Below are 27,694 nucleotides of genomic sequence, written 5' to 3' on the forward strand. Positions count from 1 at the left end.
CTAATACACATGCACACTGACCTGTATCTAGACTAGTGCTGTCCTCAAAAAATTCCTAAATGTCCATTGTCAATATTCACACAGTGGCCATTTTGCTCTTATGTCATGCTCAAGTTGGGTTCCTTTCCACCCTGAGGTCATGCAGACGGACCTCTTTAGATCTAGTGCTTACCAGAGATGGGCTTATCATTTTTCTCATTCAGTATGAAAGAAAATCATAAAAAATTAGTAATCGACTAACTAAGCCTTGGTCAATTAAGACCAAACTGACTGAGTAATTAACTAAGAAGTGACCTACTCAGACCTGGAATTATAGCATACTGACACATAGTTACACACGCAATGTAAAAGTCCAAAAGGCCTTCTTACTTTCCAGGCCTGCTGTCCAGTTTGGTGGGCGTGGCCAAGTGTTTTCTCTTCCTGGGCCTGCCCCTCCCCCTTCTGGTCAGGCTCCGCCTCTCATCCTCCTGCTGCTGCTGCTGCTGTCGCTCACTGATAGAAAGCACAGGTGTTAGGAGTATGTGTGTGTGCGTGTTAGTGAATGTTTATGATCATTTTGGCTAGTGAGTGTTAAGGTGTATGGTCGGCCTTATAACATCTTGCCAAAAGGACTACAGTTGCGAATTAGCCAGCTGGCTAAAACTGACACATTTACAGAAGTTTTTATTAATGTGTACTGTCCTTTTTAAATAAACTTAAACTGAAACTGTGTTTGACTGATGGTGTTGAGTGTGTCTCTGATTGTGTGAGCAAATATGAGACTAAATGCATGCAGGGGTGCGTGCGTGTGTGTGTTTATGCTCACCCAAATTCATAAATCAAGAGTTAAACTTAAAGTCTTTAAGACTGGGACTCGAAGGGCGGCTAGGTAGTGCAGTGGGCAAGGCGCTCACCACCAATGCAGGAGACGCTGGGTTTGCGCCCAGCTCTCCGCATTGCTATCAGCTTGGCTGGTCGTTCATACTAATACAATTGGCAGTATTAGGGGGTGGGAAGCTGGTGGGTGGGGATAGGACGTTGTGGACAGCGACTCCTACAGGTCGGTTGGTGCGCCTGCGCAGCAGAATCAGGAAGCGACGGGGGCGGCGTGCCCTCCAAACGCAGACCCCCGACGCTGAGAGATCGCGCTGTGCAGGTGAAAAGATGCGACTGCTGCCTCCTCGAGTACCGGAGGGGACACGTGATGCAAGGCTTCGTCCACATTGCAGCCGGCTTGTGGGAGGCATGGCCTAACAATAGGGATGCCCGATCACATTTTTTGCCACCGATACCAATCACCGATCGCCGTGAGCCATATCGGCCGATACCGATCCGATCGTTTTTGATTAAAAGAAATAAAATTTTATTTTATATAATTTTTTTCTTTTTTTATAAAATATATATATTATATAATTAGACTTGTACTTGTATTATCTGCGAGACATCGCCACCACGCAACAAGCTCCACTGTCTGTGTGTACTCTAGTAGCCTCCAGCTACGGCCAGGATTCTCCGGAGCTGCAGCTGGACCTATACTCGAGTAGCCTCGAGCTACGGCCAGGATTCTCCGGCGCTGCACCTGGACCCTATTGGTATAATGTTACTTAACTGTGCTCAGCAAGCCCTCATCTCGAATACGCATCGAATCAGTGTTATAAGACATTGATATCAGGAGCTATCTGTAGCTACTGCTAGCCGGATATATAACGTTAATACAACGCCTCAGTGAATTATTTAGTTCAATGGGACATTTAGTTTTGAACAGTGAACTAACTTGCGCTAACGTGAGCTAACAGCTAACAGGTATCATACACATCTCTACTATACTTGCTGGAGAGTTTGTTGATGTCAGGAGCTATCGGTAGCTGGCCGGCTAGATACCGTTCGGTTAGACAATGCCTCATCATGTATTAAACTAAAAGTGAATAGTTGACTGGGTCATTTTGTAACGGTAGCTAAGCTAACGTTAGCTCAGGGAGACGCCGTCCTCCCGTGTCCCATCCCACTAGACTACTAGACCCATGTTTACATGCGTGCGGGAGGGGCTGGAGGGATGAGCAGACGCCGCACCACCCGGTGTCTGAGACAGAACTCAGCGACAGCGAGTGAGATCGGGTTTGACGATCGGCGAAAATAAAGCATTATCACGATCACATATTTATACTGATTATCGGCCGATAACGATCGGTGGCCGATCGATCGGGGCATCCCTACCTAACAACGTTCGAGACAGGGGAGGGTAGAATTGGACGATACGAAATTGGGATGAGAGAAAAATAGAAAATGGGAGAAAAAAGTAGATATATAAAAAAATAAGACTGGGACTCAAACTGAGTAAATGAAGGCTTAACCTGGGACCCCGGTTAATTCAAACAAATGACCCCTGTGGTCCGGGGAGCCACAGGGACCCACCAGACATGGCGGTACATGAGCGTCACTCACTGTCTGTCCCGGCGGCGCTGCAGCTTGCTCATCTCTCTCTGCTGGTCTTTATAGGCCTGCTGCAGCTCAGCCAGACGCACGCGGAAATCTACCTCCACTGCATCCAGCTCCTCCAGAGATACCTTACTGAACAACTAGAGAGAGAGAGGGAGGGAGAGGGAACGAGAGAGAAGGAGGGGGTGAAGAGGAATGAGAAAAAGAAAGACGAAGAAGAAGAGTAAGAAAAAGTAAGGAGAGAAAGAAAGAGAAAAAGTGAGAGACAGTGACAGAGAGTAAGTGAGAGATAGAAAAATGGAAGCTCAAAATCCATGTTGCCGAAATGTTCCAAACTGCATTTCCATCCAGTACACTTAGTCTCATATCATATTTACTCTCATCTTAGATTTATACTACACACTTGACATTCAGCCGACCAACATAAACAAGTAGGAAAGTTCTCCTACCGGCTCCTCTTTCCTCTGCCTCCAGCTGTACTTCTTGTTGGGGTCCAGTTCTCTGGGCAGGTCGATGTGGGACTGTTGCTCGATGGCTTCCAGTAGGACCTGCCTACTAGCCTCCAGGAGGCAGTCCAGACCGCCCAGCGCCATTTCTATTAGGATATCAGGAGAACATCTGTTATCTATGTATTGGTATCCATCTTCTTGCCCGACTCTGGAGAAGCTCCAGGTCAGCGCATTTCCCACAATGTTGGCGTGTTCCTTTAATATATTAGAAACGTGAACTTCTTATCAGAGATGTGGTCAGGAGGACGACAAGTGAGAAATAGATAAAAAGGCAAGAAAACAGGAATATTTAGAAGAAATTAATGGGAGTTGTGTCTAACAAACAACCCATGAAGAGGTGTGTGTAAAGTCTCTCTCTCTCTCTGATGCCTCAACCACCAAGCGGTGGTTAATCTAGATTCATTACACCATCAAAGAGTTTAAATTTAGTACGAGATGCTATGTTTATGAAAATAAACATCCTACTGGGAAAGAGATCACGTTTCCAGTACTAATTCCTCTGGGGGTGAGACAGTGTGACAGCCAGTAAGATTGCCATCAATAAACAAACAACAAACACAATGCAGAGACTTTACGGAACGGCAGGTGACGGGTTGATAAGGCTGAAAACACTGATATCCATCACCCCCCTCCTTTGCTCACCTTGCTCCTGGCTGATGCGATCCATCTCCAGCTGTGCCATGTGGCTAAGCAGGGCCATCCCCTCCAGAGCCAAGACCTCCAGAGGCCCGGCACTGCTGCCATCTCTCCCCAGGCAAGGGCCTTCCATCTGGGGCAACGGCGTCAGTGTAGGGGGGGCGTTGGGGCTGGCCTGGGGCATCTCGCTGGCGGTCAGCAGGGCGAGCATTCCCGCCATTGGATCCTCGGGAACGATGGTCAGCGGAAGAGGGGAGGACAAGGAGGAGGAGGATGTGGGGGGAGGAGGGTAGAGAGGAGGAGCTTCAGGAATGTTCTCCTTCTGGTCGGGGGTGTGCGAGTTTATGCGTATGTCAGGTTGCTCTGGTTCAGACATGGAGCTGCTGGTTGGCTCTGCCGGTTCACACACACGCTCTGCCACCACTTTGTGTCCTTCTGAGCCTGCAGTGAGGCATGATGGGTAGTGCGTGTGCTCCGACTCCTCTGTGACCTCTGCTTTAGGCTCCGCCTCCGGGAGGGGAGCAGGGAGGGGATAGGCCGCCTGACAGGTGTACGGCGACGATTCCGTTTTGATTGGCCCTCCCTGTGTCTCTTCCTCCCTCATCTCCTCTATTCTCTCCCCAGGTTTGGGCTGAGGACTTAGGAGGCGCAGGGCCAATGGGAGAGGCTGGGGCTGGGAGCTCTCCCAGTCTCCTTCTCTCTCCTGGTCTGCCACAGCAGGGCAGCAGGGCTACTACAGCTCCTGTGAAGAGGACCCAGAGCTGGCTGAGTCATGCCCAGCTGGGGCCGCTCCAGGTCAGGCTCCTGTTTGAGAGCGGGCCCCTGTTCTGGAGGCTCCAAGGGCCGGGGCTTGATGTCCGTGTCCAGGGGCCTCGGATGGAGGTGAGCTGGGGGCAGAGAGGGAGCTGGGACCTGGGGGTGGAGGGGCGGGTCAGTGCTAGCCCCCGTGGGGGACGGGAGGTGGTAGGGGGGGAAGGGAGAGCCGAACGGAGCAGTGATGGACTGGTAGGGGTAACCTGGGGGGAGGTCTGGAAGAATAAAGAAGAGTTAGTTAAGGATTTGATTGAGTGATTGATTTACTTACACAAAATGACATGAACAAATAGACATGGAGAGGACCATGGTAAAATCCACTATATTCTTACTAGCATAGATCTTAAAAGGAGATATAGGTGGCTGTTGATTTTGGGCAGAACCAATCAGTCCAATCAGAATGCATCAGGATGCCTCCAGAAGTCACACCCTGCTAGCTAGCAGACAGCTCTGCGTTAGCAGCAGGTCGTTGGCACACGCGCAACCGTTATGCGCATAACAAACGCACGTGTCACTAGAGGGTTTGATAGACAGCTCACTTGTTCCAATCATTTGACTTGGGCCGTTCGTTTGATTGCATGCCGTTGTTTTAGTTCCTACCCCTTACTGGAAGAACAGATTTTTTTTTAAATGTCTGTGTCAAACGTTTTTTGGAGTACTATTGATTACTGTCGAGATATGATATGAAAAGATGCATTGATCCTTTAATTGATCCATAATTCAAGTCTACATCAATACAGTGTTACACCGAAGAGACTTCTTGGCTTCAGACCCACCTGAGTAGCTGCCCTGAAAGGAGGCGGCGGCCTGGTGCAGCCCCTCCCTCTGCTCCCTCCTCCCCACCTCCCCGTCCTCCATCGACTCCTGTTTGGGCTGGCGGGGGGAGGAGGGGGGGGGGGAGGCGGAGCAAGGCGAGGGTGGGCGAGGCAGGGGTGTAGGGGGGTGAGACATCGCCCTCTGTAACCCTTCCTCGGACTTGAGGGGCGCGACCGGGGAGGGGAGCGGGGGCAGGGGGGTGAGGGAGGAGGTGGAGGAGGTGGGCGAGCGAGACGGGGGTGGGGCCTTGCGGGGGTGTAGGATGGGCGAGGGAGAGGGGGAGCAGATGGAGGAAGGGCGAGGTTTCGGTTCAGAGTGGCGTTTGTCCTGTTTGTCTTCCAGCTCCGGCCGGTGTTCGGCTTTTAGACGCTCCTGGAACACACACACACACGCACACACACACACGATGAGTATGTCTGGATGCATCATAAATGACAAGCGATGTGCAAGAACACGGAGGCATTATGCTCCATTATGTTTTACCTCCAACGGTTGTAAGATGTTGATCCACAAACGGTGTTCCTAGAGTCTGAATCCTAGGTTACCTTTAGTATGTGTGTTTGTGTGCGTGCACTCTTGTGTCACTGTGGCTACATATCACCAATAGCTGGACCTACACTGTGTTGCGGTCATTTGTGTGTGTGTGTGTGTGTGTGTGTACATGTAGGTATGAACAATATAAACGATACGTATATGTATAGGCAGGCCTTTATCTATACATTATGTACAGTATGTCTGTCTATGTCTCACCACTAGCTGTTCCTCTATAGCTCCAGGGCCTGAGCTGTGTGTTGCTGAATTGTATATATGTACTGTATACAAGTATGTATGTATGTTATATATATGTATGTATATGTATATGTTATATATATGTATGTTATATATATGTATGTATGTTATGTATATGTATGTATGTATGTATATGTTATATATATGTATATGTTATATATATGTATGTTATATATATGTATGTATGTTATATATATGTATGTATGTTATATATATATACATGTATGTATGTATGTTATATATATATGTATGTATGTTATATATATGTATGTATGTATATGTTATATATATATATATATATATGTTATATATGTGTGTATATATATATATATATATATATATATATATATATATATATGCATGTTATATATGGTATATATGTTATATATATGTATGTATGTTATATATATGTTATATATGTGTATGTATGTATATGTTATATATGTGTATATATGTTATATATATATATGTATGTATGTTATATATGTGTATGTATATGTTATATATGTGTATGTATGTATATGTTATATATGTAGTATATATATGTATGTATGTTATATATGTGTATGTATATGTTATATATATATATATATATATATATGTTATATACGTTATATATATTTATGTATATGTTATATAATATATGTTATATATATATGTATGTATACATTATATATATGTTATATAGGTATGTATGTTATATATGTATGTATGTTATATATATGTGTATATATGTTATATATATGTATGTATGTTATATATATGTATGTATATGTTATATATATGTGTATATATGTTATATATGTATGTTATATATATGTGTATATATGTATGTATGTTATATATATGTATATATATGTATGTATATGTTATATATATGTTATATATGTGTATGCATGTTATATATATGGTATATATGTTATATATATGTATGTATGTTATACATGTTATATATATGTATGTATATGTTATATATGTGTATATATGTTATATATATGTATGTATGTTATATATGTGTATGTATATGTTATATATATGTTATATATATGTATGTATGTTATATATGTAGTATATATATGTATGTATATGTTATATATGTGTATGTATATGTTATATATATATGTTATATACGTTATATATATGTATGTATATGTTATATATATGTATGTATATGTTATATATATATGTGTATATATGTATGTATGTTATATATATATGTGTATATATATGTATGTATGTTATATATGTATGCATGTTATATATATGTATATATATGTATGTATGTTATATATATATGTGTATATATGTTATATATATGTATGTATGTTATATATATGTGTATATATATGTATGTATGTTATACATATGTATGTATATGTTATATATATATATATATATATATATATATATATATATATATATATGTTATATATATGTATGTTATATATGTATGTACCGTAATTCCTCTAATAGTAACCCCGGCTTGTATTTGTTTCAACTGTAGCGGATACCAGGCTTGTATTAGGAGGAGGCATGTATAAGAGAGAGGCCTATATTTCTAATTTTCAAACAGATCATAATGAATAAATCAACATTTTGTGTCAGTTTGAACCCAGTAAAATGTACTGGGTTCATTTATTGAAACCAAGTACTGTATGAAATACGGTAGTAAACAGTGCAATTACAGGTGGTAAAAAAAAGTTAAATAAAGTAAAATAGTGCAATCACAATACTGGTATAATAATAATAATAACTTCGTTTTATACAATTCTGAGGTAGGCTTACTCTCTTGGTAAACATTAACACCATACCATTATATGGTATTTACTGCACAGCCAGGCCAGCATATAACAACAATAACAAAATATATTGCCTATGGTAAATCCGTTGAGGGAAATACCGTAATTCCTCTAATATACATGAAACCCGGCTTGTATTAGGAGGCCGGCTTATAATTGCTTAGCTCAACAGCGCACCCGGTCATTAATAGAGACCCGGTTTTTAATTGAATACCGGTTACTATTAGAGGAATTACGATATATGTTATATATATATATTAAGGCTGTCAAATATATCGCGTTAATATCGCGTTAACTCCCGATTCTATTAATGCCACTAAGTCAAATATATCGCGTTAATATCGCGTTAACTCCCGATTCTATTAATGCCACAAATTTTTTTAACTCAAGATTAACTAAAAAAAAAAAAAAAAAAAATGTTTTACTAGACTTCACTCAGGTGTATTATTGATGCTCTCATTGATACTATGTTTGTTTCTGAAGTGTGTGTGTGTGTGTGTGTGTGTGTGTGTGTGTGTGTGTGTGTGTGTGTGTGTGTGTGTGTGTGTGTGAGATAGAGAGAGAGAGGGGGGTGAGAGAGATGAGGAAGGGGCAAAAGAGAAAAAGAGCTAGAGAGTGTGTGTGTGAGGGAGAGAGGGGGGTGTGTGATTAATCAGCCCTTGTGTGGGTGAATGTAACAAGTTCCTAACGTTTTCTTTCCCCTATTATTTCATGCACACTTTATTCATTGTTTTAAATTATTATTTTCTTTTAAGTTATTTTGTGCATCACTCTGTTTTGAATTTGATGCAAATTTGCAATGCATGAGGGTCATCCTTTTGTGTTAAATGGCTGCACAAAGCAAGCATTTGTTGACTCGCATGTTGATAAGAGTATTAAAACTTGGAACTTGAAAAAGATCTGTTTAAAGGGGAACTATCTTATAAATGGCCTTTTTCAGTGTTTAGCATTGTTTCCTAGCTATGTAGACTTATATTAATATGATCTATGTCTCTAATTCTCATATTGGCGCATTCTTCCAATTCTCCTCTCACAATATTCACCCTCACTGAACTGAGTCATCTGAAAATGTGCTGATTTGTGATGTCAGAGAGACACCGCTGCATGATAATGTTCAGGCGAGGCAGTGGTTTACCATTGTGGTTGGTGCCCAGGCTCAAAACGGCTTAAGATCTTGAGGTAGAAAAATGCTGTTTTTGAGGACTTGATTAGAAATACAAAACAATGAATTAAAAAAAAAAAAATTACAGAGGTGTTCCATAAACTCACAGGAATTGTGTAAAAGTGCCCAAATAGTGAAAGAAATAGTAAAATAGTTCCCCTTTAAGGTAAAAAAAAAAAAAAAAAAAAAAAATGCGATTAATTTGCGATTAATCGCAAGTTAACTATGGACAATCATGCGATTAATCGAGTTAAATATTTTAATCGTTTGACAGCACTAATATATATGTATATATGTGTATGTATGTGTATGTATATGTATGTATATGTTATATATATATGTATGTATATGTTATATACCGTAATTCCTCTAATAGTAACCCCGGCTTCTATTTGTTTCAACTGTAGCGGGTACCAGGCTTGTATTAGGAGGAGGCCTGTATAAGAGGGAGGCCTATATTTCAAATGGATCATAATGAATAAATCAACATTTTGTGTCAGTTTGAACCCAGTAAAATGTACTGGGTTCATTTATTGAAACCAAGTACTGTATGAAATAGTAAACAGTGCAATTACAGGTGGTCACTGGTCATTTCAACGTTTTCAAAGTGAAATCAAGTAACTAGCTCAGTATGCAGCTCAGTATATTAGTAACCCGGCTTGTATTAGGAGGCCGGCTTATAATTGCTTAGCTCAAGAGCGCACCCGGCCATTAATAGAGACCCGGCTTGTATTTGAGACCCGGTTACTATTAGAGGAATTACGGTATATGTATGTATATGTTATATATGTGTATGTATGTTATATATAGGTATGCATGTTATATATGTATGTATATGTTATATATATGTGTGTATGTATGTATATATATATACATATATGTTATATATATATGTATATATATGTTATATATGTGTATGTATGTTATATATATATGTTATATATATGTATGTATGTTATATATATGTTATATATATGTATGTATACATTATATATATATGTTATATATGTGTATGTATGTTATATATAGGTATGTATATGTTATATATGTATGTATATGTTATATATATATATGTTATATATATGTATGTATGTTATATATGTGTATATATATGTATGTATATGTTATATATATGTATGTATATGTTATATATATATGTATGTATATGTTATATATATATGTTATATATATGTATGTATATGTTATATATATGTGTATATATATGTATGTATATGTTATATATATATATATATATGTATATATATGTGTATGTATATGTTATATATATGTATATGTTATATATATGTATGTATATGTTATATATATATGTGTATATATATACCACTAGATGTGCGTTCCTCTGCAGCTCCAGGACCTGGGCTGTGTGTTGTTGGATCATCATCAGCTCATGTTGTCGTAGCATCTGTTGCTGTGAGAGCAGCTGAAGCTGAGCCTGGGCGGCGTGCTGCAGGGAGCTGCCTGCACCGTACACCCCCGACCACACCGGGGCGCCGCGCTCCAAAACATCACCTCCTGCAGACGGGAGGGGTGGTGGGTGGGATGGAGGGGTTAATTAGATTAGCTAGTGATATCTGTTTAACTCAGGTTAACTAGATAAGAACGGACCCGTCAGTGTCGTTAGCGTAACAGTGAGTGAGTGACTGTTGTTGTCACAAACCAGCACTGTAGGTGTTAAACGACATGCACTTGTATGCATTCTGTGTTTATTATTGATACTTAACCTCACTCACACACATGCATTACAGATGTAGATGAACACACAGACAACACACACCCAGGGAAATGCAGTGTACACACTTATGCAGTGAGTCATACGATATTCTACAACGTGTGTAGCAGGCGATCATGTATATATCCACCTAATGGCTCACTATTTATTCTATAATGAGGTGAATGATCCGCATCACACTTTCCACCAAGTGGCGGTAATGCGTTCCAACAAAATATCAAATGAGGAATAAGCAGTGTCGGGTAGAAAACAGACAAGAGTTTTCTGAATTGTGCGCTAGCTGTGGGAAGTAACGCATTGGCCCTACTGGTGTAGGTAGGAACTAACGCCTCTAGCTTTAACTGGTGTAGGTAGGAACTAACGCCTCTAGCTTTAACTGGTGTAGGTAGGAACTAACCCCTCTAGCTTTAACTGGTGTAGGTAGGAACTAACCCCCCTAGCTTTAACTGGTGTAGGTAGGAACTAACCCCTCTAGCTTTAACTGGTGTAGGTAGGAACTAACCCCTCTAGCTTTAACTGGTGTAGGTAGGAACTAACCCCTCTAGCTTTAACTGGTGTAGGTAGGAACTAACCCCTCTAGCTTTAACTGGTGTAGGTAGGAACTAACCCCTCTAGCTTTAACTGGTGTAGATAGGAACTAACCCCTTCGACACACACCACACATCAACACACACTTCCAGAAGGGCTCCCGTACCATAGTGGGACAGGTGTTCAGCAGGGATGACTATTATCTGTCCAGACTGAGGGTCTCTGGCAAACTGGTATGGGGGGCCCATGGATCCCTGCAGGGAGGGAGGGTAGCCTGGGGACAGGGTCTGGTGGAGCGAGGAGGGACCCAGGCCTGGAGAGAGAGAAAGAGAGGCAGAGAGAGAGAGAGAAAGCGAGAGAGAGAAAATGGGAAAGAGAGAATGGGAAGTAGAGGGAAAGGGAGGAGAGAGGGATGAGAGAAAGAGCAAGGGATGGAGAGATAGAAGAATGAGGTTAGAGCGAGATATTAAGAGAGAACGATGAATAAAGATGATAGAAAGAATTGAATGGATGTAAATGTATAAAAAGAGGGTATGAGAGGAGAGAGAGAGAGTGGGAGGGGGAGGGAGGAGAAAAAGAGGTATGAGATAAAAAAAATTATGACATTTTCACAGAAGCCAAAATTAATGTTTGCACAGCATCCTTCATCTAGTATTTCTACCACATAGGACAGAATGGAACCAACGTCCTCCTTTATACAGTATTTCTAGTGGAGGACATAATAGAACAATGTCCTCCTCTATAGAGTATTCTACCAGAGGACATTCATCCATTCAACCTTTATTTAATTCTCATTTTATGATGCCCAGAATTACAATAGGCAATAATAAAACATAATGAAATATAATAAAAACAATACAATTAGTCAGCAATAAAAACAATAGAATAAAATAAGTCAAAAACAGTTACATAATGAACCATGGAGGTTTGAGATGATGGCCTTAAACTGCCAATAGGTTATTAGAGAACAGATTTTAAGTGTGCGTTGAAGCAGGGGTTCTCAACCTTTCTGCTGCCAAGGCACCCCTGTGTTCAATAAAATATTCCAGGGCACCCCTACATACGATAAAGACTTTCCCGGTCCTGTCTTTTTTGCTACAATGATGATACAATGACTCTTTATTTGCCGTGCTGTCGTTGAGATGTTTTGTTGTTTGTTTGTCTTTGTTGCTTGTTGGTGAATCTGCAAATATGAATTGCCCCACACGGGATCAATAAAGTTGTCTGAATCTGATGACAAAAGTTTTTTTTTTAAATACAGAAAAGGATCACTAAAGTGCTATCTGTTGCAGCTGCACTGTTCTCCATAAAAATAGCATATTTGGATAAGTTTGACAATTTCTCAAAAACAGAAAATCATGTATTTTTTTTAAATACAGAAAAGGATCACCAAGTTACCATTTCTCAAAAAATATAAATAAATACAGAAAATAAGCACTTGTTCACTCAGTGGACATTTCTAGCTCAATGCGAGGTCCACTGCTGCTGGCTAATAATACGGTCAATACGTGGGGAGATCTTTGACAAGGCAACACGCATGTCATCATCAAGGCTCAACTTGGCCCTATATTTTGTTTTCAGAGCCGTCATGGATGAAAAGCCAGCTTCACACAGATATGTGGGGCTGAATGGTATCAACACCTTAACTGCAGCATCATGAGATACTTGGTACTCAGCACCACACTCTGAAACTAGCTCTCCAGGTGGTATCAGATGAGATTTCAATGAGTTCTTCCAAGAGTTTGGATGGAGATGTGTCAGGAAGCTTTGTCTCAATGTTGTCTGTAAAGTTTTTTTTTAATCCAGAGTAACTTGGTGATACTTTTCTGTGTTTTATTAAATAATGATTTTCAGATTTTTAGAAATGGTCAAACTTATCCAAATATGGTATTTTCATGGAAAACAGTGCAGCTGCAACAGATAGCACTTTAGGGATAATTTTCTTTAATCCAAAAAGAATTTGGATTCACTATAACGTGCCTGTTCACTATAAAGTGCCACGTTTTGATATATTGAGCTTTAAACTTTAAGTAAATTTTTTGGAACACGCAACCTAAAACACCTTCCTCTCCCAAACCGTTCCTGCAATTGTTTTATGTTGCATGATGATCAGTGGTGCAGTGGCAAATTGACAGTAGGTCAAACGCTCCACGCGCGTGCGCGCGCATGCACAGTTTTTTTTGGCTGCTCTCGTCCTGCAGCTGGATACTATTGCCTCACAGCGCGGCCGTCAGCGCGCGGCCCAGAGAGCGCCGCTGGCTCTGCGGCTCTGCAGCTGCATGCTTCTCCGGGAGTCCGGTTGGATAATGCCATGTAAAAAGCGATTGCGCGTACTTCAGCCTCAGTGACCGAGGTATAACGCCGTTATACCGAGTTATACCAGCACTGCACCACTGATGATGATCATGGATACATTTATTATGTATTGTATTTTTTATGTTTAAATATCAACATAATCTGTCTGTCCACCCTCAGTACATTTACTATCAATATAATATAGTAGTCTGACTTCATCATCTTTTCAAACGCACACACATAGAGGGAGAATGTACTGGCTTTTAGCTTGTTGTTAGCTTATGGTAACGGGACATTAATTCCGGTCTTAAACACAACGTGGTCATAAAGGAATGGCAAGGATTGCAAAGCATGTTATATGCATTTGACCCGTTGCGGAATAAAATAGCAGGGATTTGTTTTGGGTCGCAAAAACACTACCCTTGCAGCTGCTGTGTTTCAATGTCCGCGTTCCAGATCCAGACACTACTACTGCTGAGCTGAGAGACGCTACTGCTCAGCCTGCTGTGTGGAGATGCATCCTATTGGCTGTGTGCTGGAGCGGATATGAGTCACGACACCACGGATTTTCAAAATAAGAGTATCATAATGACCTTAATGTTGGTAGCTTTCGGAGCCTAGTTATTATAGCTGGAGCTGCGCGTGGGCATAAATGAGACCCGCTATAGGATTTTCAAAATAAGACTGTTGTCATTCTATATTTTTAAAGAACATTGCCAGGCATCTCGCGGAACCCCTGACAGCTCTCCGCGGAACCCCTGTGTGCCGCGGAACCCCTGTTGAGAACCGCTGCGTTAAAGGACGTTCCAAGAAGTAGGAGCACTAAAGACTGTGCTGCTCAGGGACCTTCAGCCCAATCGTCTGAGCGGGTCAGATAGGGTCCAGTCGTCTGAGCGGGTCAGATAGGGTCCAGTCCTCTGAGCGGGTCAGATAGGGTCCAGTCCTCTGAGCGGGTCAGATAGGGTCCAGTCCTCTGAGCGGGTCAGATAGGGTCCAGTCCTCTGAGCGGGTCAGATAGGGTCCAGTCCTCTGAGCGGGTCAGATAGGGTCCAGTCCTCTGAGCGGGTCAGATAGGGTCCAGTCCTCTGAGCGGGTCAGATAGGGTCCAGTCATCTGAGCGGGTCAGATAGGGTCCAGTCCTCTGAGCGGGTCAGATAGGGCCCAGTCCTCTGAGCGGGTCAGATAGGGCCCAGTCCTCTGAGCGGGTTAGATAGGGTCCAGTCCTCTGAGCGGGTTAGATGGGGTCCAAAGTTCCAGTCTAGAATTGTTGCAATATAAGGCGGTAGCTTTCTGACAATGGCCTTACAGATAAACACATACTAGTGATTATTACACCACTCTGCCAGAGAAGACCAACGCACCTTATCATAGAGGACACATACAAGAAACGAATGTCCTCCTTTATACAGTATTTATAACAGAGAGGACATAATGGAACAAAGATCAGAAAGAACATAGTGAAGTTTGTTGCCCCCGAGAGGTTCCTGTTGTTCTGGCCTCAGTGTCTAGACAGAGCTGGCCCTCAGGGAGCTGTGTGTGAGTGTGTAATACTGTGTTTTCTTGTGTGTGTGTGTGTGTGTGTGTGTGTGTGTGTGTGTGTGTGTGTGTGTGTGTGTGTGTGTGTGTGTGTGTGTGTGTGTGTGTATTTATGTATATATGCATGTATGTGTGTATGTGCCTGCATGTATGAGTGTGCATGTGTGTCTGCATGCGTGTCTGCGTGCTGTTATTTCTGGATGAGAGGGGCAGCAGGAGCAGTTCCGGAATGTCCTACAAAGTTCTGGAATGTCTGCAGTACTTGACCCCTAAGTGCTGCTGTTACACTTAGCACTCAAGAGCTAGCTAACCTCTTCCCTTCCCTAGCACAGAAAATAAGCTAGCTAACCTCTTCCCTTCTCTAGCACAGACATTTAGCTAGCTAACCCCTTCCCTTCTCAAGTACGTGAGCTAGCTAACCCTTCCCCTTCTCAAGTACACAACATGCGCTAGCTAACCCCTCCCCTTATCTAGCACACAAAATTTGCTAGCTAAACCCTTCCCTTCTCAAGTACACAACATGAGCTAGCTAACCCTTCCCCTTATCTAGCACAGTGGTTCCCAAAGTGGGGGTCGCGAGGGGGGGATCGCCAGATGATTTCCCAAAAGAAAAAAGAAGATTTCCAAAAAAAAATATATATATATATATATATATTATTTTTTATGCAGTCAGGCCACTGAACTTAGAAGCAGGCCAGGCCAGTCTTTCTAGTTGCAGCGGTGCAATAGTTAGATAACCTAGGTGGGGAACAACCAGGAGATCACTGCAATTCACACAAGTTGGAGAACTATCTCTCTCTCTCTTGCTCACTCACACACACACACACACACACACACACACACACACACACACACACACAGGGAGCCGCATGTGATTGTGTTGTTGCTAATCATTGACACATGCTAGCCTGTAATAATCCCCTCCAGAAAATCTACTTTGCATTTGATATATTGCAAATATATGCCATCACACACACTTGGCATTTAAAGGGTTAGAATTATAAAATGAATATGTGGTGTTATGATCAGGGCTGAAGTTGAATAAAAGATTGTATAATTTTCAATCTGACATTACAAAAAGACTGAAAATCCATTGTTGCTAATTATATGTGCTAGCCTGTTTTTTTTAAACAATAATTTGTGATGCCATCACAAACACTGGCATTTAAAGGGTACAAATAAAAAGATCCCGGCACCAGAATGCAGGAAATGAAGTCTTTGTAACAAAGAATTTCCTGGTGGGGGACCCCCAGACCCCCCGCTTAAAAAGTGGACTGACTGGGGCTATATTTCGCACTATATTTCTTGGCCTGAATGATTTCCCCAGTCCGGCCCTGGTTAAAAGCCTCCAATGCTTCTTAGTGTGTGTGCGTTTTAACGTTTGCATGTTTCAACCATACATTTCCATTTATAATTTTTTTTACCTCCTATAATAGTGGGGGTCGCGGCTCTCTTTTACTGTTGTGAAGCACTTTGAACTGCAATTTCTGTATGAAAAGTGCTATACAAATAAAGTTATTATTATTATTAAAGCATGTCTGCTGATATAGTAAGTAAGGACTGAAAAGGACTTGAACACAACATGGCTACTACCCGTGTGTACATGTATCTCACTTACATGTGACTAGGTGGAGCAGAAGAATAGTGAGTATATCAGTTGTGATTTGTGTTGATATTGAAGACTCATAACAATGGCAAAACATGCTGTGTGTGTTGCTAAGTGAGTGACAGTGAGCACGTGTGTGTGTGTGTGCGTGGATACACATGTGTGTGTGTGTGTCTGTGTGTGTGTGTGTGTGTGTGTGTGTGTGTGTGTGTGTGTGTGTGTGTGTGTGTGTGTGTGTGTGTGTGTGTGTGTGTGTGTGTTAGTAAGTGGAAAAGCGTGTTTCAGTAACGAGCGCCACGCGTTTCTCCGGTGCTTCGGAACGCATATCCAACATACCGTAGGGCGACCCAGGGAGCCATACAGGGGGTGCTCCGGGGCGGTGCATCCAGGGGTGAGAGGACAGAGTTGAGGGGTCGGCGGGCCAGCGCCCCGCCCCTCCGGTCACCATGAGGTTTGGGTTCATCATGCTGGCCGTCATCAGGGAGGGGCTCAGTCCGCTGGACAGAGGAGCAGGGTGCATGGCGGTGAACTCCGCCAGCTCCTTGGACTCCCTGGGAAACGCACACAGTCCACGGGTTAAACATCCCATGAAATTAAATAAATGTTTTTTCCTTCATCCGTCTGCACCAAGTTCTCTTATCACAAAGAAACATTTCCTTCTTATTTCCGTCTACAGAAATGCATCATTCTCTCTTCCTGGAAAACATACCTACTCTGTGAGTCATGTTGCGCTGCACATGGGGGCGAACGGAAAACAACACATTTAGATTTTTAACTGGGTACCTTCAGATGTCCGTCAAATCGTCCCCGCCGGCCCACCCCATATGTCTAATGGTGGAACAAGCTCACCTTCTGCATGATTACATGTGGGGTAACACATTAGTCGACTAAGTAGGGCTGGGCGATATGGCCAAAAACGTTATCGCGATAAAATTATTTTCATATAACTCGATATCGATAATTATCGTCGATATAATGTCTGTCAAGTTTAATTAACTTCTTATGCCCGGCGCAGATGGACGGGCTATTAATAGACTTGTTTTGCTGCTGCGAATGTCTCGAGTTGATGTCGTCATCAGTCCGCGCACGTTAGCAGTTAGCCAGAGCAAGCGGTGTATCCCATGACAATGTACTAAATATGACCCTAAAATACTCCGTTCCGCCCCAATACATTGCAACGACGTCCACCGCATACCCCACACTACTCTAACCGTGGCCTCAAAATTCACGCCACACACCCACTCGGCACGTAAACTATAAAATAGCGCCGTGCAAGCTAATTATCCTAGCCAGCCTTGTTCCAATGTACTAAATATCACCCTAAAATACTCTGTTCCGCCCCAATACATTGCAACGACGTCCACCGTATACCCCACACTACTATAACCGTGGCCTCAGAATTCACGCCACACGCCCACTCGGCACGTAAACTATAAAATAGCGCCGTGCAAGCTAATTATCCTAGCCAGCCTTGTTCCAATGTACTAAATATCACCCTAAAATACTCTGTTCCGCCCCAATACATTGCAACGACGTCCACCGTATACCCCACACTACTATAACCGTGGCCTCAGAATTCATGCCACACACCCACTCGGCACGTAAACTATAAAATAGCGCCGTGCAAGCTAATTATCCTAGCCAGCCTTGTTTACTACTTGAGTCCTACCTCTCTACCCAGAGGTCTCCTTCCGCTGTCGGCCTTCTCCTTCACTGATTGGTTGTTAGTGCGTGTGCTCATATCCAAGCTTGGAAAATCGATATCGAAACTTTGCGACCACGTTTCATGTTTATTTCGAGGAAATAATTTCTCGATAGTTATCGTTATCGTTTTTTATCGCCCAGCCATACGACTAAGTCCTATGACTGTTAAGTCGACTAAGAACGTCTTTAGTCAAGGAACAACCATGATCGTTACACACGTCATTGTAAACAAGCTTACTCTAAAAGAAACTCTCGAAATCACACAAATATTCATCCAGAAATAACATTACTTTTAGACTCAAGGAGGGTAAGGGTTAGGGATGCACCGAATGGGAAATTCTTGGCCGAAACCGATACCGAAAATAGGAAACAGTTGGCCGAAAACCGAAAGGCAGAAAATGATTATAAATATATATATGTTTTTTTTTTTTTAGCTACCTGATTATGGCAAAAGACATGATTATGGCTAAACTTAACTTAAATAATATTAATAATCACTATTATGGGCCCATAAAACATTTATTCAGCACTTTTGAATGCATACATTAATTCCAGACTGACTGCTGAAAGATTGTACAATTTAAACATTTTCTCTTTGCATACAACAAAATGTGCATTAAAGTCAAGTGCATTTTCTTTTCTCTGTAGGATAATTACAACAAAGTGCATTCAGAACAAAGCCAAGGTGCTTTAAAACTGCATAACGATTGCATAAAGACACACACACAGGACTGTTGCATTTACTACATCTCCCATGACTCTTAGCGGGGGATGACGTAGCTTACGAGAGACTACAACGATTGATGACGACTTCCTGTCCTCGCATTTCCATTTGCGGTTTAACGATACATTTTCAACAACAGATTGCTGCTAATTAAACACTTAATTTAAACGGAGTAACGTTAACGTTATGTCGAGTTCATACGTGTAGTGTAGTATGAACTCGTCATAACGTTAACATTACTCAGTGTCCACTGTTGCTGCCACCGTTGCGTCGCAGATGGATGGTACACTGTTAGCTCCGTAGCTAATCCGCTCCTAGACTACTGATAGCAGTACCGTTAACGTCGGAGCTGATCAATACTCAGTTTTTTTCTAATTTAGTTTAGAACCGGGTTTCGGGGGGCATCTCTACTTCCAAGAGGAGTTAGTTATCACAGGCTGTAGAATGCAGGAAGAGCTGCCAAGCTGCTCACGTTACATGTTGCGCATGCTACCGGTATGTCTGTAGTAGTCGCGTTTTGATGACGTCATCACAACAACACGTTATTTTACTTTCGGTCATATATTTTCGGTGCTAAAACCCTTTCGGCCGAAAGCCGAAAGAGCCGTTTTAACCATTTCCGGCCGCTAATTTTCGGTAGCCGAATTTTCGGTGCATCCCTAGTAAGGGTATATCACACTAAAATAGAATAATATTCAGGTTAATCTTGAATTTATCTGGTAGCCCCGATATACACACAAATCTAAATGTTCAGCCACATGCTAATTGAATGAGGGTTACCCTCAAACCTTTTTCAAAACATACCATCTATGAGGGCCGACCTTTCTTATAAGCTACTTATAAGTATAAGCTCCGTCACATGGAGATCCTTAGGTAGGATGGCTGGGTGTCGTCACTAGATTCAGGCAAGAGGAGGTGGCTGTCATGGCAGATGTGGAGGCCATGTTCCACCAAGCAGGGGCGTAACTATGGGGGGGGACATGATGGGACATGTACCCTGCATGTTTTCAGAATGCAGTTATTGTCCCCTGCACGATAATAAACGGTCACGCGACGTAATAGGACCACACGGAAAACGGCTGCTTGTCCATCTGAGCCATTGTCGTCAAGTAGCCAGGTGAGCACCCGGCGCTAAGTACTACCGACCACAGCTGTCTTTGCATATTGAAGGAAATCGATTATTTGCATTTGGTTTATAACCTATATAGAGATGAGTTTTAAGAGGATAATATCATCATCATCATCATTATCCTGTATGTGTGTTTCCAGCCAAGACTGTGCAGACAGGGCCGTTATCAACTGGAGAGAACTAGGGGGGGATAATATCAACAATTGAGCGGTTGCTATAGTGATCTGGGTCAAATAGCTGTGGTCGAAGACAGCACTGCTTGTAGCCATCTGAGAGCAGCCAGGTCAGAGGGGTAGAGGTGGTGGAGAAGGAGGCGGTCAGAGAGAGTGTGTGCATGCCAAGGTTGTTAAACATAAACACTGATAAGGACTGGGAACAGTGCAGATTTGGTCAGAGAGAACTATGCAGAGTTTGACATTGAACCATACTAAAGGTTAAAAGCAGTTGCCATGGCAGCGTCACATGGTAACAAGAAGAGGGGCGGGGCCTGTCGTTGCTATGGCAAAGATAATATAATGGAGTTTTCTTCCGGGTACAGTTAGAATGAGAAACGAACCACACCGAAGAGCGCACACGTTGATCAGAGACTTTCATCCCTCTCCACCCTCGCTGGGTGGGGGAGGGGAGTGACACCTCATCATTAGCTTCGGCTAACAGAGAAGGGTTTTGGCTAACGACGAGGCCTCAGCCACCATTGGACTAACAGCAGACAAGACGATAGAATAATGAATTTAGTGTTCCATCAAAGACTTTTCAAGGACAATACGAGATGGGTAACATCCAGGGCTCCAGAGTGCGACTGTTTTGGCACTGTGCACCCAAAAATCAGTGCAGTGTGACTGAATATTTTCCTTTGTCGCACCGGTGCACCTCACATATATGTAGCACGTGCTATGAAAGAAAACGGTCTGTGCGATGAATGAACTTACTGCAGTAGCTTACAAGTAGTGTGTGAGAAAAGAAAATTGTGTGTGAAGTGAATCGATGGGCCACGCTATTCTACTTGGTAGTTGTAGTCTATCTTGCGATTAAAAACCATGTCCCCCCGTCTGCGTAGTCCATACATCCAACACCAAATCCCATAATTCCTAGCAAACAATCCCATTTTCCTCAGCGAGTCGAGAGCTAATTAGCCTACGACAAAATGAAGCAGTATTTTCAATTGCATCTCCGTGAAGTGAAGATGAAAATGTGGCCTATTGCATCGCCAAAGAACTTCCTTTCAATAAGTCAGCGTTTCCGTTAGCCGGTAATTACCGGTATTTGACCGGCAAAATCTGTTGAAGTCCGACATATTTAATCTCTCCGGTCATAATGTCCGGTGAAAATAATTCCCTCTAAACACAATTAGATTATTTGAATTGTATTAAAATAGGCTAAAATTAAATAGCCTATGCGATTAACGAAACAATCATTACATTTGTCGTTGCTTCACCAAGCAGCCGGTCTAATAATGACATCCTGCTGTCAGCGCGAGCTGGCTGCTGATATATTTACGTGAAGCATGGCTTGGCAGGGTGCAGTACTCCAATTCAGCCATTGGCAATTCAGCTGTTGGGTGGGGGCGCTGCTGACACCGCTGCTCTGCTCTGCCTGCTCCAGTGCTCCATGCTTCACGTAAATATATCAGCAGCCAGCTCGCGCTGACAGCAGGATGTCATTATTAGACCGGCTGCTTGGTGAAGCAACGACAAATGTAATGATTGTTTCGTTCATCGCATAGGCTATTTAATTTTAGCCTATTTTAATACAATTCAAATAATCAAATTGTGCTTAGAGGGAATTATTTTCACCGGACATTATGAGCAGCACCAATCGTTGGGAGGTGGAGATGTACATCACGGCGCAAACCCACGATAATGTTGCCGTCTCTCTCTGCCAAATTTCTCAGTTCTTCGCATGATATAATTAATACAAATGTCCAATATAACGGAATTCGTTAGCTCATAAAAATGTGATTATAACAGACTGCTGTTTATTAAGGTCGGGCAGACTGCCCACCGACACCTCAAGTCGGCAGCAGCACGAAGTCTCGAGGGACTTATTTTATTTGGAATATATTAATGACTGTATATACGCAAAAGTAGCCTAGTTTTAAGTTAAAATATTATAAATGCCTTGATGATGTCATTCTTTATATAGGCCTATCAATTGTTTTTAAGCTCAATAAACTCTGACCGGAATTTATCCCATTTGTCCGGTAGAAACACCAGGGGCGGATTTAGGATTGTAGGAGATCCGGGGCTTAGCCCAGATGGGCCCCTTTTTTTTTTTTTTTTTTTTTAATTTTAAATTTTTGGCAGGCAAGGGGGTGGTTTGGAGGGGCTCAGGCACGACCCCCTCCACGACAGATTTTTTTTTAATTTAATGAACCTGTACGTGCAATTTCCTGCAATATAGAGCCTTCAATCTTGACCAATAAAGCTGCTCTTTTCACTATAAAACTCAGTTAACCATAACGTAGTTATGGTTAGATTTATATATTGGGGGGGGATATATCATATTTTCCATATAATAAAAAAGTGGTGGAGCAAGATTATACCTTTGCTCCCCCAAGTTCAATAGTGGGAGAGCAGAGATGCTCCGAATGCTCTTATGGCCAGGCGTCTATGATTCACTGATACAAAGTAAAATAGTGCAGTGCAATAAAATAGTTAGTAAAATAGAATAAAATAATGCAATAGTGCATTGCAATAAAATAGTTATCATCGTATTTAATCGGGAGGCCGGTAAGGAGTGCATTACAGTAGTCGAGTTGGCTTGAGATAAAGGCATGGATCTGGTTTTCAGCATCCTTTTGATTTATAAATGGCCGTACTTTAGCTATGTTTCTAAGGTGGAAGAATTAAGTTTTTGTCAACTTGTTGATTGTGATTTAAAGCTTAGGTCTGAGTCTACCATAACACCAAGACTTAACTCACTCAAATACAGTTAGCAGCTGGATAGACCACAGATGGAAATTAGCTTCTGCTAAATATGGTGCAAACATATTTTCATGTAACAATGATGAATTGTAAAATAATATTTTTTTTTTATAAATAGATTCGGGGCTTTTCAGAATACATCCGGGGCTTGAGCCCAGGTAGCCACCCCCTAGCTCCGCCCCTGCCGGACACTCAGACCTGCAAAAAAAAATTCTAACGGAAACCCTGCAATAAGTTCAAGCCGCTAATTTTACTCTGCAATAAGAACGGAGCGGATATCAGTCCATCTTATGACAACCATGTCCGATGTGGATAGAGACCATAGCCGATGAAATAAAGTTGGAACTGGCGGAGGAAATTGGAGGAAGCCGCTACCTTTCAGTGATGATTGACGGGGACACGGACGCTTCTAACAAAATAATGTGAAATGGTCTACGTTCGAATCATTATAAATGGAAAACCAACGAACAAGCTGATCGGGCAACATGAACTAGAGCACAGCCATGCATTAGGTGAGTAGCCCACTATTAGGACGTTTTTCAATACTTAAATACTGGCTACTTAAATTTCCCTCCGGCGATCAATAAACTATCAATCTATCTATCTAATAACGAGACAATATGCAAATAAGGTAATACTAATAATCGTCACGGATCCCCGGATAATATGAAAGTGGCTGGCAACTTACTGCTGGTAAAATCACTGTTTATTTCTCGTTTTGCATAGTATTACATTCCTCTTCTATAAACAATCAAAGTCCCACCGTAAGAGCTATGGCCTCATACAGGTCCATTAAACCTTTTTGATTAGCGTATTTCCTTCAAGCTAAGTTGGACTGAACATTTCACTGTCAAAAGCGCAAACGTAAACACAGTTGCCTCGCAACAAGGTGACACGGTTTTCAAAATAAAGGTCACATACACATAACGTAGTAGGTAGGCCTCTATCAATTCTTCGAATAAAAGTCCCGGATATACATAAACATTGATTGGCATAGATCTCTATAAACCGCCCAACACATTGATCACTTTAAGCACACACTGAAACCAGTAACATCACAAATATGAAGCAGGTAATTACCCATACAAATTATAAACCTTTCATGGGGTTATTTTAGTGATGCACGATATATCGGCCGCCGATATAATATCGGCCGATATGGCCGTTTTTTTACACATCGGTATCGGTCCGATATCAAGATAGGGCCGATATTTATAAAAAAATTAAAAATAAATTATTTATTATCTATTTTTTTTATTTTTACATGTTTTGGCCTTAAATAGTTTCAAAATATCAGTCATTTCTGAAAATAAGTTACAAAAGTAAAAAAATTATGCTTTTTGGAAAATAGCTCTTTATTTGATTATCATAAAAAAGTGTTTTCTATACAGAGATATCAACATCGGTAAATATCGGTATCGGCCAGAACAGCAATATTAATATCGGTTATCGGTATCGGCCACAATTTTCACATTGGTGCATCACTAGGTTATTTACAATAATAATAATTCATTTTATTGCTGTCAGTTTATCGCGTTAATTAATTACACTAGCAAATTATCGCGTTATGAAAATGAACTCAAAATTAATTACAGTATATATATATTCTTTAATACTTTTTTTTTTGTTTTAATCTCATTCATTCCATAAGAACGTAAAATACACATTTAAAGACTTTTTTTTATGTGGTCCATTTGCATGTTCTTGGTATCTGATTCTAGGGACATCTATGGATCTCAGGGAATGTATTCCCAGTGTCAGAAATACTGTGTCTGTTACTAGGCTTGAGTAAATTATAATTAACCAAATGAGAATATCAATAAATTTTTTTTTATCTTTGACTGTGAATAACACTATGCTCAAATTGACCAGACCTGAAAAATCTAAGCAAATTAATAGATGGAAGATGATTAAACAGAAGGTTTTGTAGATACAGTACTGAATTCTGCCATCCGGACATATGCAATTTGAAATATGATTATAGAATATAGAATATCAGGCATAAAATGGTTATGCGATTAAAATGTGATTAATTAGATTAATTAATTACAACTCCTGTAATTAATTAGATAAAAAAATGTAATCGCCTGACAGCATTATTTATAAAGCACTTTTCATTGTGAAACAAAAGTATGCAGAGTTCCTTCTGATTAATGCAATGGTGTGTGTGTGATGCAGGGTTAGAAATTAAAAAAAAATTTCAAGGGCTTTTTTTGCCCCCCTTAATTGATTTTCGGGGGCTTTTTTTTGTATTTCGGGGGCACTGATTTTTTATGATAAACGGTAGGGGTGGGACGGTTCACAAAATGGACGGTTTGGTTCGTATCACGATTTTGGGGTCACGGTTTTCAGTTCGATATATGTAAATTTTTATTAAAAAAAAATTTAACACTCAAATCTAAACATGCTTCTCATTTATTAAAAATAAAATAAAAGGTTTACAGTGTTTACAGCCTTAAATAATGTTTGGCACACAAAGACCGAACTGACTGAAAAATATAGGCTACATTTGTCAAAGTATTAACTTAGTGCAAACAAACAATATGCTCAGCCAGCACTAGACTTTCCTTTCTTTAATATAAACACACAAAAACAATGTCAACCATGTTTAAATTCCCTGATTGTCAGTTCTTAATGGAAAGATTTGTTTTCTGCTTGAAATTAGTATGTTTCTGTCTACATTTATTTAGACTAACATTATTTAAATATTGAGTGCAACTGTGGTGGATTACGTAATTCGGTGAGTTGGAACTATCTATGGGTTAGCGCCGGGTCCCCACGGACATTTTAGCGTCACGGACCACCAGCTCCGGTAACGTTAGGAGGAGTTATATCTATGATAACATCAACATGCAGTGGAAAAGCGGCAATAATCCCGGTTGGAGTTAGTAAAACACAGTTGTATGTTAGCCTTCTTGGATGTTGAATAAACGCCTATCATTGTCTTTAAACACCCCGCCTCTCAGACTCTCATTTCCTCCTCTGCTACAGTAGCTAGTAGCTACGGTGACATTTCATTGACTACTACAGTATTAGCTTGCGGGCTGCGTCGGGCTACCATAGTTAAAACGTGCGTTGTGTTTACAAACTCCTAACGCTATGGCAAGATGTGTGTAGGCCTATGTAATGTTAATGGCTATGTTTTTAAAGTCGTAATGAAGATTGATTTATATTGTGCGTGCCATTTTTACACAAACTGACTAGCACCTGGCAGCGGGCTGCAGTGCTGCTGCTGCCTGCAGCCAGTGCAGAACACCGGCTCCGCCAAATAATTTTTTTATTTGCGCGTCATCTGAACCGTACGATACACAGACGCTCCATTACCGGATAAATATATATATATAATTAGTAAACTGTCGGGGGCATTAAGTGCCCCCCTTAACTGATTTTCGAGGGCATTTTGTCCATTTTCAAGGGCATTATGCCCCAAGCCCCCGTTAATTTCGAACCCTGGTGTGATTATCTCATTCAAGGAGTACTACAAACGCACACACAGTTTGTTGTTTTTGTTCTATTAGTGATTTACACTTTCAAAAAAATTTCGTGTGCACCTAAATTATGTGCTGGTGCACCTAAATGAAAAAGTTAGGCGCACTGGTGCTACCAATGTAAAAAAGTTAGTCTGGAGCCCTGAACATCTGAGGCTTTTGTTTATGTAATAAACAACGGGTTCCAAGAAAGGTATGTCTGACGGTGTGAATTATTATGATTACGGATTGCATTAAAGGGGAATGACAAAGATTGTACAGCCAGTATGAGAAGACGTCAAAGGAATAAACACAACGCAGAACCCACACAAGTCAACAGATGAAGAGGTGATACTGGCTGATTGATCCAAATCTAACAATATCAACAACAGCCCAGTCTTCAGGTGTGCTCAAATAGGCTACATAACACCCCTCCCCTCAAAGTTTGGTGTGAAACTGAACGAGATTGCCATGAAATGCAACAGCATTGCTTGGTGTCTGTGAAATGTCTGTCTGTATTTAAAAGCCTCTAGGCTGTTGTTTTATACATTGTAGATTCACACACTTACAGGGATGGGAAGAGAGAATCGGAATCGATTGGGAACCGGTTCCTAATTGTCCGATTCCTGGAATCGCATGCCTCCGTGACCATCGATTCCTCTTATTGATGCCATTATTTTATTTAAGTGTATAGTTAATTTATTTTTTGTATTTTTCTGACATGGGGGCTCAACAATAAATGATAAATGACAATCAGAAATGTCAAGTTGCATGTTGTTATTCTAACCAGCTTAGTTCTGTTGCATTTCCAATTTATTTATTGAAATTATAAATGCATCAGGAATCGATAAGGGAATCAATAAAGAATCGAATCGATAAGCAGAATCGATAATGGAATCGTATCGATAAAATCTAATCAATTCCCATCCCTACACACACACACACACACACCGCAGTACGCACGTTCCGAGACTCGCGTGGCATTATGACTTGTCATAATTGAATTGTATATAGAAACAACTCACCAAAATGTACTTGCACAACTGATTTTTTTTTTTAATCTACGAAAAGGGGGGACTAAGTGGGTGAGCA

At 41.3% G+C, this 27,694-nt stretch overlaps 1 protein-coding gene across 1 annotated transcript in view; it reads right to left on the reverse strand.

The window, feature by feature from the left end:
- tnrc18 (trinucleotide repeat containing 18) overlaps positions 1-27,694 on the reverse strand; it is a 151,773-nt gene that overhangs the window by 35,802 nt on the left and 88,277 nt on the right. Inside the window, exons 7-15 of the mRNA XM_084329104.1 lie at positions 16,991-17,205; positions 11,384-11,530; positions 10,282-10,472; positions 5,150-5,561; positions 4,316-4,588; positions 3,567-4,268; positions 2,865-3,010; positions 2,422-2,555; positions 370-492 (exon numbers count right to left, since the gene is read on the reverse strand). Coding sequence (XP_084185230.1) covers positions 370-492; positions 2,422-2,555; positions 2,865-3,010; positions 3,567-4,268; positions 4,316-4,588; positions 5,150-5,561; positions 10,282-10,472; positions 11,384-11,530; positions 16,991-17,205 — 2,343 coding nt within the window. The remainder of the gene's footprint in view (positions 1-369; positions 493-2,421; positions 2,556-2,864; positions 3,011-3,566; positions 4,269-4,315; positions 4,589-5,149; positions 5,562-10,281; positions 10,473-11,383; positions 11,531-16,990; positions 17,206-27,694) is intronic.

The sequence above is a fragment of the Notolepis coatsorum genome (assembly GCF_963971535.1).
Source record: "Notolepis coatsorum genome assembly, chromosome: 14".
Classification (NCBI taxonomy): Eukaryota; Metazoa; Chordata; class Actinopteri; order Aulopiformes; family Paralepididae; genus Notolepis; species Notolepis coatsorum.